Source organism: Cyprinodon tularosa, unplaced genomic scaffold (genome assembly GCF_016077235.1).
Source record: "Cyprinodon tularosa strain WSP-4 unplaced genomic scaffold, ASM1607723v1 ctg277, whole genome shotgun sequence".
Lineage (NCBI taxonomy): Eukaryota > Metazoa > Chordata > Actinopteri > Cyprinodontiformes > Cyprinodontidae > Cyprinodon > Cyprinodon tularosa.
In genome coordinates this window covers 1,119,363-1,137,369 of record NW_024038982.1, presented here as the reverse complement: position 1 = coordinate 1,137,369, position 18,007 = coordinate 1,119,363, and the positions used below count along the sequence as shown (strand labels likewise).

Here is an 18,007-nt window from a genome sequence, read left to right as displayed (position 1 = left end):
AGATTAATGTAGGAACTTACCAGCAGATCTGCAAAATGAGCTAAAAAAAATGGTTTAAAAGCTTCCAAAATATCACATATATAAATGTAGATTAAAAAAAATATATATATAAAACACTAAAACATCTGAACTATTAGCAAAGTAAAAAAATATTTACATAATTTTAGGGATCGGAATAGCAAAAAACAAACAAAAAAAAACTGTTCAAACCATTTCAGAAGCCAGTTCATCAACTGGCAGTTTTTGCATCTTCCAGGGACTCCTGCTACCTAAGTTCAGTTTTATTCTCATGGAGAGCCTGAATAGTGGCAGACATTATGAGGCATTTCTTCTTCTTGTGTGTGTTATAGAGTGAGGGGGTGCAGGATAACAACAAAGGTATGAGGGAAAAAAGTACCTTGAGAGAAAAAGTCAAGGCAGGGGACAGTCCCCCCTTTTCTTTGTCTTATGTTGTTCTCTCTCTCTCTCTCACACACACACACACACGCCACGAAGGAAGGTGAGGCGGTGACTGTCACTCAAAAGTCTGAATATGTGTGCTGAAGCTGCAGTGAGTACCTGACCTAGCTCTCTGAAGGACGAACAAAAAAAGGAAGAAGACTGATTAAAAGATACAGCTTACCTAGAAAAAAAAAGTGATAGACGCCACTCAGACAAAGTGAGAGGAAAGTAGAGTTTGTGAAAGTGGGACAAACGTCTGAGTCGAGTGGAGGAGTGAGGATGATGCGAGGTAGGGATGAACTTCTCCAGTCTCTATCTGTGTGTGAGTGTGTGGGCAGTGCAATCAAAGATATTTTATCAGGTAAATCAATTAAAGACGATGCTTCATGTCGCTTTGAGTGTTTTGGTTTCATGCAGCAGCCTACTGTTTTTAACTTTCATGCAGACACCTGTCGCTTCAAACAGCTCCATTATGCAATTTGAAAAAGCAGTTTCTTCGAACTCTTTTTCTCCAATATGTCTATGTTTTTATAATTAAACATGTAAAAATTTGAGGCTTTACTAAAAAGTTTTGCTTTGGGTTCTGTTCAAATTCCTTTTCTTACCATATAGCTGCTCTCTATGAAGCCTGATGTTTTGAAACCTATTTGTTCTCTCCAGTGTTCTGCATTGGTTGACTGTTGGCGACGTTCTCGCCGATTGATGTGTTTCACTTTTATGCTTTAGTAACATGATTCAGTCTTAGCTCCCTTTGATGGCTTTAAGATTTGAATCATTGCCACGGTTATTTCTGCCCACAGGTACTGTACAGCTCACGTATGGCATTTCGCTTAATTTAGATAGCAACGATTCAAAGTGCGGTGGGAAGAAGACAAAAAAAAGTCTGCAACTCAAAGATTTACCTTTGTTCAGAGTCGTTCAGACAAGCAGTTGTAGTATTCGTCTGACTAAGACTAATTATTCACAAATGCATAAAGTGGAGCAGGCCAAAGTGTGGTGTTGCAAGCCGCTTTTGCATCCGCTTCCACTGAAAACAAATCAACGGAAAACAGGATGCAGCCTGACCACAGCGCATCAGTTTAAATGGACTGACTCCATGCAGACACACAGGACGCCATGCACATTTGGAAGGGTAATTGAACAAGACAAATGTTGTGTTTAGGTGACGTAGAAGAACCAATGTGAAAAACGAGTGGAGAAATAATACGTTTTCCTGTGCAAAGCTGCTTACAGTTTTTCTGTTGCAACCTGCAAACATTCACACACCCATTTACCGACACACACACACATACACACCTTCACAGCTGCTTCTTAGATGCCGCCTAGATGCAGCCTATCTCCCTCCCGCAGCTGCACTGTGGATTCAGAACAACTATCTGATGGAGATATTACTATATATTTCTGCAATCTAGCCGCAGCAGGAAAAGCTGTTTGCTCCATGAATTTACACACACACACACAAAATATGGCTCAGGTAGTGTATTTTTGGGGGTATTCCTGTTAAGATCTTATACAGTTTCTTTATCAGAAAAAGGATTTCCTTGTTCCTCCGCTGTAGAAAACTTGCACACAAGCGCTTCCAAAAGCAGCAGAAGCATTTTTTTTCATCAGATCAAAGCCGACTTCAAAAATCGCAGGTGACACATTCCCCCTCAAAATATGGTAAATGTAATACAGCAGTTGAGCTGATTCATACCCACTGCTACCATCAAAACAAGACTTTTCTCTAACACCTCCGAATTCAGAAAGCACTTCAAAGTCACAAGTGATGCTAACCGGTGTTCAGATAAGCTTTGATAATTCCCCTTTTCCTCAGATAGGATGCCGTGGGTTCTTGGCTGATCTTTGTTGTTTTTTTTTTGTCACCGAACAGTTTGCAGAGGAACGAGTGTGTGCTTTTGCAGAACCGCACTGCTTCAAAAATATTAATATAACTACTGATGTGTTAAAATATGTTTGACAATATATGTTTTTTTAATGAAACAGTCATCTCACCTATGATATTGCTGTACTGTACTTTCCTCTTCGTTTGGCCGTTTTTCTAATCGGTACAAAATATCTTTCTATCACAGTTCTAAGTTTAGAATTGTCTGGAAGCTGATCATAATTTTATTTATCATGACATAATTATCTTTTGCACAGTGAAACAAATGTATAAAATATTTTACACAGTTTTACCCTGGAGTTTAATGTGTTTGCATTATTAAAGAAAAAAAGTTTTATAATCTAACCTTATTCATATCTATCGTGATTTTTTCACTCAATTTCTTTTCTTCTATAATTGTCCTTCATACATTTGAAAACTTACTATTAATTAATCCATGCAATTAAATCGGATCTACATACAGTTTTTTTTGGTCATTTTTGTTTTCTGAATCTAAGAATGAAATCTATTTAAATATTTAGTTTGTGTTGCAAATAAAACAATGAAGGGATTTTAAAATAATATGTGTTAAATATGACTGAAACCTAATATAATTAATATAATCTTTGGATGGTTTCGCTCGACTAATTCTGTTTGTCAGGATGTGAGTGTTTGTGAGGCTGTTTATTTGTGTATACAAACTTTGTTTGCTGTCTTGCTTGCGTATGTACCCAAAGAAACTTCCGTAAGTGGAAAGCTGAGGTTTTTCATCCGTTTACAGTGCAAAGAGCAGAATGCTGACAAGGTGATTTCAGGCAGATTGAAGGTTAAGGTTAAAGGTGGTGCATAATCATAAAGATGTATCTTCCTGGATTTTTCCTCTTAAACAGAAATTAACTCAAATTACATTTATTTTACATTAGGGTGGTTTGGAGAGAGTGATAAAGCTGCTCCTTTGTTAAAAAAATAATCCTTAATAAGACTTTCCATTTAGATTCCATAAGTGTTTAATTTTCTTTTTTATTTCTTTTATTCTTTTTTTTTAAAAAGAACAACATAATTTTAAAATATCATTGGATTTTCTTTTACGGCCTGTTTGATCGGATATAGTTCACAAAACTAACCTGAATAACTTTTACCCATTCATAAGTTAGTGGTTGTGTTTCTTTCTTTTTGTAAACTCAAGACTCCACGTCTTTGGCCCATTTTCTATCACATAAGAGGATATAATTGAGCGCAGCCTGACACACATTTAGCTGCATGTACGCTGCATCTCGGTCAAATTAACATAAGGCTAATATTAGTTTGAAATGAGGCAGAAAATGTCCTCAACTTTTTTTTATCCGATTTACCAGATTTTTGTTACTTTTGTAGTTTTGTTTCTTTAAAGCTTTTACAGATTACTTTAGTTTGCATATTTTTAGAAATGTTTTAAACTTGATTTTAATGGGCTCAACCTTTGCAAAATGAAAAACATCATTAAAAGTTGTGGATAATGCACTGTAACCTCACAAAGCTTATACATACAGTATTGGGAAATGAAAGCACTGCACATTAAACAATAACTTAAGAAATGTATATGCTGTAGATTTCAGAAATAAGCATCTTTTAACTTGTTCATTCAAAAAACTGGTGTAATTTTTAAAAAATAAAATTACATTATTTTATGCTCTAGCTGTGCTTTTATAAATTAAATGTTTATACTATTGATATTGCTAAACACCAATTGTAAGCCTGGCTATCTCGGCAGCATCTTGGCGTACAACGCGGAAGTGTGGGAGGAGGCTCTCTTCTGTTTTCTCTGTCAAATGAGAATATTTCCATCAGTGAAAATCCACTCAGCTCAAGCCTCTGTGCTCCTAAATGTACCACCTCACACGTGCACAGTTAAACTCTTAAATGATTTCAGTGGGTGTTTTGCTAAAGCACACTGATGTCATCTGAGCAGCAAAACGGAAGTTTTAGTTAACAAGCTTGAAGATAGAGAGCTGCTTATTAAAATGGAAAAGTTATTTGGAAAGTTGCATCACAATTATATAAAGATTTTAAAAAAGAAGCATCGATGAACCATTCAGGATTTTAGAGATGTATACTGATGTCTTTTAGGTTCTTAGTAATTAAAACGTAATTCTATGTTTGCTATAACACATTCTAAATTATTTATGGAAAGTTTGTTTTGGTGAAATACCCAAATGCAACAAACTCTAAAAAAAGAAAAGAATGAAAAAGAGTAATTATCCAACTTTATTAGTCAATGGACATGTCGCTAAACCTTTAATTGATTTTTACTATGTGCAAAAAGAAAACGTCTGGGAAATTACTGATTGTTCATGCATTTAACAACTAAAATAAAAGAAAGACTCTTTACTAAATGAGCACTAAAAGAGCAGAACATTTTTGATTTGACATGGCCCCCAAAAATCAGACCCAATCTCCTCAAAAACTGTTGGCCTCTGTTGATTATTTGGTGCATCATTTAATATGTTCAATTGAACAAGCCAAGAACAATAAAGGAAAATGTTTAAAATACTACAGATTATAAATGATTAAAAAAAGAATGTACATTTTTTACGCATTTTAGAGGTTCTTATTTCTGGTGAATTAAATGAAGCTGATTAACATATTAAGAATAATATCACTTAAAAGTACATATTCACATTTTAAATTCTCAGGGCTAAAACCTGTAAGGAAAAGTTCAATGACATGAAGGCTTTAAAACATTCATATAAAAGCTAAAGAGCTCGTTTTACAAACACCAGATATCCTTGGATCTGCTTTTTAATTCTGTTTTGGGTCTGCAGGTCCTTGCCTTAATTTCCTTCAGATAAATATGTTAAAATTGGGAGCTTTTACAGCTCATATCTACTGTCCAATTCAAATAAATATGCCAAATAGCTTTGACTAACTTCTCTTACACTATATTCTACCATTCTACATTCTGTCCTCTTATCTTTTTGGCTGAATTAGTTGAGCCTTAAGAATATATATTCATCTTACATTTATACAAGAAATACATTTGTTTTTAAAACTGCAATGCATTTATTAGATTTTTCATAACCCACTATCAAAAATAACAGCCTGACTGAAAAGTGAAAGGAAAAAGAGGACTTGTTGAAATCTAATGCAATCGACCGCCTGCAGAAGTCACCTAATCACTAAATAGAGTTTTTAGTCATTTGATTTAATATCAGTATAAATATGGCTTTCCTTTGGAAGAAATCAGCGGTAAAAAAAATATTTTTGCAATTGATCCCAGCCCAACTGCAAATAAACTAAGATATGGCCATCCACCTTCACTGACAGAGGTGGGGAAGAAGAGCACTTATCAGAGCAAAAACCAAGAGGCACATGGTAACTCTGGAGGAGCTGCAGAGATCTACAACTCAGGTGGGAGAATCCATTTACAGTAAAACTAGGGGACGCAGCAAACATGTGGAAGAAAGTCGTTCAGATGTGGATGAAATTAAAAGCTACATGCAGCAAAAAAAACCTTACACTGATCTAACATGGCCGGGGAGGCATCATGCTGTGGGGATATATATATATATATATATATATATATATATATATATATATATATATATATATATTTTTTTTTTTTTTTTTTTTTTTTTTTTTTTTAAAGCAGGACATGACAGCAAGATTCGTCTCGTTCTTATTTGAGAATTTTCAGTTAACGAAAATTCTCAAAACCATTTTCCCTCCACTTTGGTCTGTCCCATAAATTCCAAATGAGACACATTGAGATCCTGGATGTTTTTTTTTCAATACCAATATAAGTTCTTGTACTATTATAGTAATACAATTTGAGCTTATCTATGGGTAGTTTAAGGTTACTCCCCCCCACCCCCACCCCACCCACACACACACAATCTCAGCCTTTTAAGAAACATTGCATTATTAGCAAAACCTGCACTGCACTCACTCTCACCAAACCGAGACACAATCTCTCTTTCTATGGTTACCAAAAATGACACAAATGAAAGAGATAAAGCGGCGTAGTCATTTTTATCTTGCAAACATTTGTGCATCAGTAGATGTTGGCTTTGATTGGAATTGGCTGTGGCTGAAGATAAGAAAATAAGTCCCAAAAACTTGAAAGCTGTTTCTTTCTGCTGTTTGTGTTGATTTTGTTCAGTTTCTGCTTGCATTCTTTGCAGCCTGAGAATCACAAGCGCTGCATGAAAAAATGGCGTTGTTTGAATATTGAGTGTTTCTATGTGTGTGATTGAGAGCGTGAGCTGAACGGTTGTGGGTCACAGTGGATTTCCTGTTGCTTGAGGTTGACAATCAGAACTGAAATAGCAAAAAAAAAGCAGAGACCACTGTTGTTCTCAGCTCTCAGAGAAACTTTGTCTCAGGCTTTTTTCTGCAAAACTAAATATCCCCATTGGATATTAGCTCCTAGATCTCCAGGCCAGCAGGTCATCAGTAATACCATAAATTGCATTCTTATTAGTCATGTCTTAATTGCTTCTCCTTTCCTTACTGTATGCGCATCCGCTCTGCGTTTGATTGTTATTTAATCTCATCCTCGGAAGCCTTCGGGTGATCCCTGTGGCACCAGATAAAGAGGGCACACACTGACACACTAACACACACTTGCAATGAAACAAAATCTGACACAGTTCTGCACGGAAACACCAGTACTTTGCGAATAAAGGCAACATCCACAGGCAGAAGTGACAGCTTGTCGAGCAAAGGATGGTCGGCTTTGGAGAAATGGAAGGTGGACAGGAGAGGACACAACTAGATGAAGAGATTGCAACATGTTATGAGATTTGAGCATTTCCAGGCTCCGTACAGTAATGCCGGCTAAATGAGTTCAGGTCTTTTTGTGAGAAAAACAATCAGAAAACACATATTTTCAAGATGGCTTTCCAACATAACTGCTGGTTTCATAAATTCCTCTGTGACAAAATACAGATCTGAGCAAAAGACTGAGGGGTGTGAGAGTTTAGAGAGATCAGGGGCACAGGGGGAGGCGAGAGGGGGATGGACATTACTGGCAGCGATGAATGAAAGACTGCATTACTGGCAGTTGTCCTGTATGAGCGAGATAGAGAAGAATCACAAAGTAAAGAAATGACATGAAAGAGGGACAGTCACAATGAAAGAGAAGTCAAGCAACCACTTAAAAGGACTTTGAGGTTGACACCTTCACATTTGCCACCTTTCTCCATTTGCAAATATTCCACGTCCTTAGACGACACCCCTCTTATCGCATTTGATGTTATTTTGTTCATTTTTATTAAGTCAGAAGGTGCTGGAGAGGAAAAAACCTTTGGTTTGCCATGGTCACACAACTGCTGTTTGATGTTAAAGGGGAAGTACAGCGTTAAAGAATGTTCCTACTGCAGGGTTCATCTTCATGTCTGATTCTATGGGTGAAAATGTGAAATTGGTTGCTGAATCAGATGCAACTTTTTTTTTATTTTGTCAAAGGGAAGATGCCACTGTCTATAGAGGATTTACGGAAAGGTTTTAGTTGATTTTATTTCTGTGATAAAGATGTTTATTCTTTACCTTTAATTGGGCATTCGTCATGATTGTTCATTTATAGGAATATCACAATTACAATTTTATTTATTTATGCAACATAAATTTGACAAAACATTTTGGCTGGAGCATTCTTCCGATCAGACTTAATCAGTCGTGCAATTCTGCAAACATTTTTAAAGAAGTAGCATTTTGACCTGATGTGCGCTCATTCACAGTTCGGCAAAATCTTATTGCTTATATTTTATTATCGCTTTATTGTCTTAAGATTCTGTGCCACCAAAAACCACATCGGCCCAGGATTTTGTTGCAATGGCTGAGAAAGGTATAGGGGGGAAACAAAACAGCTGCATCATTTTGTTAGTATAAGATTAGCAGAATTGCAACAAAAAAAAAGTGATTCTAAAACCATAGAAAAAATGTGCACAGTAATAGTCATAATCCCTCTAAACCACATAGAGGTTAAAAACATACAGAACGCTTTTGCTAAATTATATAAAGCACATTAAATCTGGATTGTAAAGCAAAAGAAGAGGCGAGATTGTTAGCAAGTTCTTAAAGTTAGAAATGTAATTAAGTCATATTAGCCATTGGTGCTATGATTGAAACAAAGCTTACATTTGTTTTATTGTAGCACCTTGAACTCCTTTTCAGCCTAATGAAAACTATATTTGTTTTATATGCTTATATGCTTTTATATGCTTTTTATTGTAAAAAATTATGATAAAATGTTCACTTAAATGGTTTAAAAACGAAAAAAGTGAGAAAACATTTTAAAGAATAATACAAGTAAGATAAATACTTTCAATTAAAACAAATTAAACCAAAAAAATAAACAATTAAAACAAAGCAGATAAACAGAGAGAGTCTCATGCTGTGTTGAAATCCGAAGAATAAAAATGGGTTTTAGGACAGTAAGAAAGGGGAGCTCATTCCACAATTCTAGAGCTCTGTTCCCTCCTGCTGCCACTGCCCCTGCAGGTCAGCTGACCTGAAGCACCGAGTAGGATTAATACAAGAGGTTTCCTCCATGACTGCATGGTAAATTTAAGATGCCTTGATACAGATACACCCCATCATCAGCTGTGCTTTCAACTGGGATCAGTCTTCAGTATTTGCACTAATCAACACCAGTTCAATGACAAATGTTTGCATCTGCAGCCTTAGGTTACAACATCTTCCTCCTGTCCCCATCGTGGTGAACTTGTGGCTCAGGAAGCTGCAGCATTTATCTTTAAAGTTGGCAGTGGTCTTATTGTCATTCATTTATGCATTGTTGATATTAGCAAGTCAAGTTTACATTAAGAACTTTCATATTAATTAACTAATGTTGGGTAAAAGATGTTGAGGCAGAAATTGTTGGAGCTTGGAAATGTTTCTTTCTTACGACCTTGCAACTAATGCTGACACCCACACCTCTAAATCTGCTGTCAAGTTTTCCAAACTAGATGTTCTTGCATAAAGATTTGTTTTCTCTCCTTTCACTTGTTTGTTTTGTTTAATTTTCTGCTTGGATAAGACAAATGTGCTTTATTTTAGATACCTTCATTGCTAGAGCTAAAGTCTGCATGTTATTATATGGTAAATGGTAAATGGCATGTACTTATATAGCGCCTTTATTCAAGTTAGGAGACTTGACCAAAGCGCTTTACACTACATTCATTCACGCACACACTCACACACTGATGGTGGCAAGCTACATTGTAGCCACAGCTGCCCTGGGGCTCACTGACAGAAGCGAGGCTGCCGTACACTGGCGCCACCGGGCCCTCTGACCACCATCAGTAGACAATGCAGGTGAAGTGTCTTGCCCAAGGACACAACGACAATGAAAGTCAGACTCGGGGCTTGAACCGTCAACCCTTCGATTTCAGGGCAAACTCCTACATCCAACGCCACTGTCGCCCCATTATATGAACATCTTTTATAGGTTTTGTTGAATTTAACTTTAATCTGGCTGTCTAAATGTATGTTAAAAGAAGATTATAACTCCTTTCCAATTGTTCTGTCATTGATGCCAGGTGCTGTGCCTCAAACGCTGTTAATTAATTCCATTTATTGTATTTCTGCCTATTTTTAGCCCAGATTGAAGTTATCCCATGCAAGATTTGTGGAGATAAGTCTTCTGGAGTCCATTATGGGGTCATCACATGTGAAGGATGCAAGGTGAGAAACAACAGATATAAGACATTTATCTGTAAACTCAATAAGAAGCAAAAAATATCAAAAGATCGATCTGAAACACACACCGTCTGGCTTTTATTCATCAACATGTAGACTGTCACACGTTTAGACTCCCACTTAAGATTCACAAATGAGTCAAGATCATTTTTAGTTTTTTTTTTTAGGTATTCAGAAAACATAGGTGCAGCAAATTGTCTCTACTTAAGATCTACTGTATGAACTGAATAAGAACTTCCTGATGCAGGACGGAAAATCAAAAAGAATAAAAAGCATAATTCTCCAGCTTTTTTTTTTGTTCCTGCTTTTTTGTTTATGTTCTGCTGTGTGTTATTGTAGCGATGAACTAATTGCAAGCATTTGTTCTAATATATTTCATTATTGTCCCTTTATTTTCATAATTTTGATGATTTGCTGCAGTTGAACCAAGCACCAGATTGATGCTGCTGAATAGGTATTAGTTGGTTTGCTGGTTTTAAGATATAGTAAAGTTTTTTTTAATCCATAAGAATTTTTAACCATAATGTTCCTTAGACTTAGATGTTTTTTCTTAAATACAAGAGAAATTGTTGGACGAAAATACTTTTTTTTAGGTTTTGGGCGAATAAAGTAAGAACCATAGAGGCTATGGTTCATAAAAACATTGCATTCGGCCTGCTATATTATTATTGTGCATATATTATTGTTCTTACCAACAAAATCAAGAACATTAAAGATTAAAAAACAGAATTTAGCTGATTTTAGTTTGTCTAAATGCCAAGAAAGAAAAAGCTATGAAATGTCCCTTTAACATACTACTGAATTTCAACACCTTCTAATGTAGTAACATAACCTGGTCAATGTTTTGTACACAAATGTTCTGAATTGCTATGATAAGTAGCATAACTAATTTAGCACAATCAAAACTTAGAATCTATAAAAGTATTAAGTTTAGAAAAGGGGAAATTAACTGGAGCCATACATTAAGACGGTGATATTTTATAAATATTGCTACCAGGCTATAAGCAGTATTTTTGTAAAGCAGCAAACTGCAGACTGGCTACTACAGAACTGATTAACAGGTCGATATCAGCTTATTGGGTTCATGGTGCTGCATAAGATGTCTACTGTTAAAACCTGTGCATGTAAACAACTACTAGCTGTAACAGGTTAAGTATTTGTGTTTGAATAAATCCCTCTTAAGATTGTACTTTAAATTATTTCCATCAGTATTTGACGAAGTAGCATTGTTAGTACCAGCTTCTTGGATTGATTTTTTGGATAGGAAAGAGTTAACCAGGTTGAGCGTTTGCAGAGCAGATGCTTGCTCAGTTATTTCAGCATTGCTCCTTCATCTCTTTAAAAATTGTTTCAAAAAGTTTTCAGTCTGACTAAACATTGGCTCTGAGAGTCAACTGAGGAGGGAAATGAGCTGCAGTGATGTCATGTTTGAGAATCCAGCAGCGAGAAGGCTGAGATGGGTAAATCCCAATATGTTGAACTACTCCTTTAAAGATCAGAGCTAAACGTTGTTCACAGGGCAGATTTGGTCGTCTTTTGTTTTGTTCTCTTACCTAATGTCTGACAAGTAATTTCACAAGTCTGCAGATCAAATACTGTGTAAACACGGAGCAGTGACACCTCATGACCACGAAAATACTCTCATAAAAGAAAAAAGAAAAACAGGCAGTTTCTGTCCAAATGTCTAAATTATTTCCTTTGAATGTTTCAGCATCTACAGTTCTGTATGGAAATATTCCCCCACGTTAAGAGTTTTTTAACGTTAAGTTTATGCTTTTTTTGGTCAAATTTCAATGTTTCAGCTCATCACATAAGTTACAATTAGGAAGGGATAAAAGGAACCAAACCAACCTGACTCTATTCAGTAATAGAGTAGCTCACCTTGTTAAATCATTGGTTTTACTTTAATTAATCTTTTTTTATATATTAAATGACTTTTAAATCAATAAAACTTTTAAACAGATTTTGTCTTGGAGTTCTAAAGCAATTGCTCCAGCATGGAAAACTGCAAAGGAGAATCACAGACAGATCAATTTATTGACAAATCCAGAGCTCTCTTTCGTCAGTTAAGGTCACTTTTCATGAAAAAGTCTGGGCCCTGCATTGGGAAATATTCTATGGACTCATTAGGCAATGATTGTCTTTCTTAAGATGTCTTCTGTCACATCTCACGTTAAACTAACATTTTTTTTTACAAAAAATAAATAAATACTGGCAGTCAAACATGGTGGTGGCAGTGTAATACTCTGGGGCTGCATGGCTGCTTCAATACCTGGACTGTAATCTGCAGCAGGACCATGAGGTTCACCACTACATTCATCTCTAAAGGTTATGCTGCGGTCTAGTCCAAGTCTAGTCTTAATCTTATTGAGATGGTATGACATGATCTTCAGCAGGACATTGATAGTCAAATGATTGCTTGAATAAATCAATATCTAAATTAATGTACAGTAATTTAAGTGTCTGTGCCTCTGATTTTAAAATTCATTCATGTGGTTTGCATTGTTATCTGAACTCTTAGGGCTTTTTCCGGCGCAGTCAGCTTCCCACTGTGTCCTACTCCTGCTCCAGGCAGAGTAACTGTCAGATTGACCGGGCCAGTCGGAACCGCTGCCAGCACTGCCGTCTGCAGAAGTGTTTGGCCCAGGGCATGAGCAGAGACGGTAAGGAAAAAAAACACTTTCTCCTTTACTCACTTGAGATTAGGTGATTGCTTTATGTCATAACCTGTTTTCTCTCCAGCTGTGAAGTTTGGTCGCATGTCCAAACGTCAGCGGGACTCTCTTATAGCCGAAGTAGAACGACACAGACAGCAGCAGCAACAGCAGCATCTTCAGGGAGACACTCAGACGGCGCTGTCCTACCAATCCAAAAACCGCCAGGACCGCTCCCCACAGCTCCTTCAGCCCATGGCCACTGCCTACCCATACACTGGGGATGCAGAGCTAATGACCTACGGCCCAGAGGTCCACCCATATCTGCTGTGTTCCCCAAGCGACTCGCAGGTATCTGGGATGATCTACCGGAGCTCCGGTGTCTCACCGACATCCAGATCCCACGGGAGGGCGGACAACAGCGGACATCACGATATTAGTGAGGAATTGTTTTAGGAACTCTCATTAAATACCATATTCTTATCTTCTTGTTCCCTATTAGAGCTATTTTCTTCTCTTTTTGACAGGATTCGACTCCAGGCAGCAACCTCATGATCTAATGGCTCTTCATCCGTACAATCCTCTTGATGATCTGTACAACCTATATCCCCATTCTCTGCGAAACATAGGTAAGTAGTCTGCATAATGTCTTCATAAACTTTTGAATCTATCACATTTCATGATGTAACAACCTTATTGAGACTTTTTGAGATTGACAACCTATTGCATGACTGTTACAGTAGACAGAGAAAAACTTTTCTATCAGTGCTGGGAGTACAGTTCTAAGAAGGATGGTTTGATTTCTGCTCCTTTGGGTTAATACTTTGTAGAACCAGTCTTTACAACGGTTACAGCTACAGCTTTCTGATTGTTCTTCTTTAGAAAAAAAACTTGATCTCTGTCAGATTGGATAGAAAGAATATCATTCAATCATTATTTGTCGGCCTTACCTTGAAGTTCTCAAGGGATTTTAGGTCCTGATTGCATTAAGAATTGAACAAGGTTTGGATTTAGGTCAGGCTCTAACATGTGTCTTCTTCTTAACTATGACCAGGTCAGGCCACACTGCCACCACCATGCTTCAATGTGAGGATGGTGTCTTTAGGGTGTTTTTACACCACATATGGTTTTTGGACAAAAGTATTACTAGATCTCATATGAACTTAACTGTTCCCTAATCCATTCAATGTTTCCTCTACTTTGCTATTTGGCAAATTTTCAGTGTTTCCTTTTACTTTTTGCCACTCTCTGATAATAGCGATTGTTGTGGAGTGAATGACCAAAAGTTGTTCTTTCAACAGATTCCCCCACCTGAGCTGTGGTTCTGTGCAGCTCCTCCAGAATCACCTCTGATCTGCTTCTCTAAACAATGCTCCCCTTGCCCCTTCTGCTCAGTTTAGGTGAACATAAATCTGTTGATAAGTTTGCAGTTGTGACATACTCCTTTTAGTCTCAAACGAGGGATTAAACAGAGATGCTGAAGGAGATTTTATAACCTAACTCTCTTTTAAACATCCTCACCAATTTGTCCCTGATCTGTCTGCCGTGTTCATGATGTGGTTTGCTCTCTAACAAACATGTGGAAAAAGAGTAAACAAGGCTGAATGACAATTCACACCACAGTTTTCCTTTCACTTTCACCTACAGTAACACAATGCACTAATTTGTGTTGCATTATCTTATAAGAACCATATACACAGTGTTAACATTCTTGGTGCAAGGTGCTTATATGCATCTTGAACAAGCTATCTTTTAAATATAGCTCTAACGTGCGTACTCTTTTTTTTTTCAGATGAGCTGTGTGCCAGCATTGTGCGTTCGCACAGAGAGACCAGCCAGTACAGACTGGAGGAGCTGCAGGCTCTCACATGGAAAGTCTTCAGCAGAGAGGAGATCCAAGCCTACCAGAGCAAAGTAAAATTGATGTTTTCTATATTTTTTTTTGTATTTGTCAGGCTTCCTCTCGTGTGATTCAGACACTCATATCAAAACACGTCGTTTTACATGACTTGAGGTTACCTTTGTTTGATGAATCAAACAGAAAACAGAGAAAACTTCTTTTATCGTTCCCCCTCCTCCTTCCTCTTTCGTCGCTGTTTTTATAGCGGCAGATCAATTTATAGTGTCTTTAATAAATATTCATACCCTTTGAACAAATGTCCTATCTTCTCCTATTTTTTAGATTTTTTGTGATCTTCCTTAACGTGGTGCAAGATTGGGATGAGGGAGGAAACAGTATTTTGTTTTTGCTAACAATATAAAGAAAAAGTGGTATGCATTTGTTTTAGCCTCCTTGCTGTGATGCCCCCCCAAAAATCTAGATCCACAATTCACAACACTTCATCTTAAGAAATTTTACAGAGTCAGTTCAATCAAATCATAAAAAAGTTTTCTATCTAAGGAAAGCAGACTTATTGCATCCAGTCACTGACCTGCAGCATTCGCTCCTCCTGGATGAGCTATCAACAGTGGATGGCTGCTTAAATTAAAATATAAACATAGAAATAGAAATGTATGCCATATTTAAGATTTCTTTTATTATTTTTCTATAATGTAATGTATTATTAATATTTTTATCTGGTGGTGTAAATACTTTTACAAGGCCCCCTATGAAATAAAATATGTTAATATGGGATTACAGAGGTTCACAGCTATAAAAGCATATAATCTTTTTTTTTTTATCCTAAATCTTTTGCAGACAGTTGATGAGATGTGGCAGCACTGTGCCGTCCGACTGACTGATGCTGTACAGTATGTGGTGGAGTTTGCGAAACACATCCCGGGTTTCCGTATGCTCAGCCAGAATGACCAGATTGCTCTCCTCAAAACTGGTAAGACTCAGTAAACTCATCACAACAAAATGTGAGTCCTTGCAGAAAACTATTTAATTCTCCATTTTTCTTCCATCAAACGCTCAGGCTCCATGGAGGTGGTCTTAGTCAGGATGAGCCGCTTCTTCAACACAGAAAACAACACTGTTTTCTTTGATGGGAAATTTGCTGGAACTGAGGTGTTTAAGTCTCTGGGTAAGAATTTGATGCAAAGCCAATTGTGATAAAACCAATACATTTTTTAGAGGGACTCATTACTGATTTTTGGTCTAATTTCCCAAAAGCGTGTGGTGATTTGATTTCGGCGGTGTTCGATTTTGCTCACGGGATGTGTGCTCTGAAACTCACAGAGCAGCAGCTGGCTCTCTTCAGTGCACTGGTGCTGATTAATGCAGGTAAGATGAACCCCACCCTTGCAATGCATTGTTTGTATACTCAAACCATAAACAAAAAAAATCATGCTACAACTACAAACCTTAGTGTATTCCACCAGTGGGACCAGCATGTTTATAGAACCTTGTGTTCAAACTGATAAAGGAAAGAAAGCATTCAATGTGTTGGCTCCTACATCATGGAATCAACTCCAGTCTAACCTCAAGATGTCAGACTCTTTCATTGGACTTATTTCGAGCGGTTCTTAAAGATAGACAACAAGCTTCTATGAAACAGTGTCACTGCTTTTAAATTGTTTTTATTATTGTTTTATATTTTGTGCATATGTATTAATTGATCTTTTTTGTAACCAGGTTGCAGTGTATTGCAGATCTCTGCCCAGGTCCCCCTTGAAAATGAGATCCAGATCTTAACGGTGTTTACCTGGCAAAATAAAGGAAATAAAAAAAAAAAAAAATAGCATGATTTTAAAATGTCAGAAAAATGGTTTAACTGCAGCCTATATCCAACCCCCTTTAGTTAATGCTTTGTAGATATATAAAATAAATTAACAAATGATAAATAGATTTATGAAACATTAAAGTGCAAAATTATATAGATTACATAAATTTTTTAAATACACTTTTATTTCAGAAAAATATAACTTTTATATTTATGTAAAATAAATAAAGGGTAAAGTATTTAAGGGAATATATATTTTCAGGGGTCTGCAGTTTGTTGCATTGTTTTTTGGGGTCTTAGGCTAAAATGTTTTGGAACCTTTGGACCAGATCACGCTAACAAATGAACACACTTCTATCTAAACCTTCTTTAGGATTTCGATACCTTCATTGGTGATCCGTCTCTCAGTCAACTATGACCAGCTTCACTGTCCCTGCTGAAGGGGAGCATTTACGCAAATATGAAGCTGCCACCCCCAGGTTTTACAGTTGGGATGGTTTGCTCAGAGCGACCTTAAATGTCAATTTTCTGCCACAAATCTAATGTTACATGTCAACTAAGAAGTTCAATTTTGGTCTGATGTGACCACAGCACCTTCTTTCACATCTCTGCTATGTGCCAGACATGGCTTGTGGTAACCTTTAAACTTGACTTAGAATGGTTTCTTCTTACCGCTTTCTCATTAAGGCTAGATTTATGGAGGGTTTGAATAATAGTTGGTTTAGAAACAGATTATCTTACCTGACCTGTGGATCTCTGTAGCTTCTCCAGAGTTCACTAAATAAACCTGCTTAAAACGTACCTATCGTTTTTCCTCTGACTTTTCTAGCCTTTTTCTTGGTCTTTATGAGTCTGTTTGTTTAAAACTGTTCTTCTAAACAGTTTTAAACAAACCTCTAAAGGATGGTAATTGTCCTGGATTTTATTCATCGACAAAAAGGGATTCGACTACAGATTTTTGTTTGTTAAAAACTAAACAAATGTCATGTTTTATTCTTCCTTTACTCAGTTAGTATTGCTATTTACGTCTATCACATAGAATTCAAAAACTTACTTTTGTTTTATTGTGACAGGATCTTAAAGAAAAAATGGAAATGTTTATCCTAAAATAAAAATCTTGAACTCCCTCTTGTTGTTTTTATTAATTTGGGATTCTAGACTCTCTCCATTCAGTCTGAATAAGGTTAAACTTTTCTGCAAAGAAAGGCAGACACACCCCAAAAGACCTTAGTCTTTGACATGGAAGTCATGGGTTTAAGTCACAGCCTGTTGATCTTCCACCCCATCTCTCTCAACCCTATTTCCTGTCAACATACTTTTAAATAAAATTTGAGAAAATCCCATAGTCCCATACAGTAAGAAATTAAAATAAGGAATACACCTGTTTCAAATGATCACTATGCATTATTTTTCTGAAATACTTTTTTATATTATCCCCCCCAAAAAAAGTAATATTTGTCTGTATATTACGTTACAAAATATCAAAAGGTTTAAAGATGGACAAACTTTTTTCTTTAACTTTGTGAGCAGACCGTCCATCTCTGGAGGACCGAGGCAGAGTTCAACGAGTTCAAAGAAGCGTGGAGTTGGGTCTAAATCACATCCTTCACCGAGACAACCAGGATAGCCTGATGCATAAGGTAGATCCTAGCTGATGTACAGATCCGCTCACACGCTGGCCCCACTGTAGTTATTCATCTCTG

General features: G+C 36.7%; 1 protein-coding gene across 3 annotated transcripts in view; it reads left to right on the top strand.

Moving 5' to 3' along the window:
- The window catches only part of rorc (RAR-related orphan receptor C), a 31,952-nt gene that overhangs the window by 12,847 nt on the left and 1,098 nt on the right, over window positions 1-18,007 (top strand). For 2 of the 3 annotated variants that reach the window (XM_038290155.1, XM_038290154.1), the window contains exons 4-12: window positions 9,885-9,970; window positions 12,507-12,648; window positions 12,728-13,078; window positions 13,167-13,268; window positions 14,432-14,553; window positions 15,338-15,470; window positions 15,558-15,665; window positions 15,755-15,865; window positions 17,835-17,944. In XM_038290155.1, the coding sequence (XP_038146083.1) occupies window positions 9,885-9,970; window positions 12,507-12,648; window positions 12,728-13,078; window positions 13,167-13,268; window positions 14,432-14,553; window positions 15,338-15,470; window positions 15,558-15,665; window positions 15,755-15,865; window positions 17,835-17,944 (1,265 nt within the window). Of the gene's footprint in view, window positions 1-495; window positions 731-9,884; window positions 9,971-12,506; window positions 12,649-12,727; window positions 13,079-13,166; window positions 13,269-14,431; window positions 14,554-15,337; window positions 15,471-15,557; window positions 15,666-15,754; window positions 15,866-17,834; window positions 17,945-18,007 lie in introns of all 3 variants that reach the window. The other variant, XM_038290156.1, reaches the window with a different exon arrangement.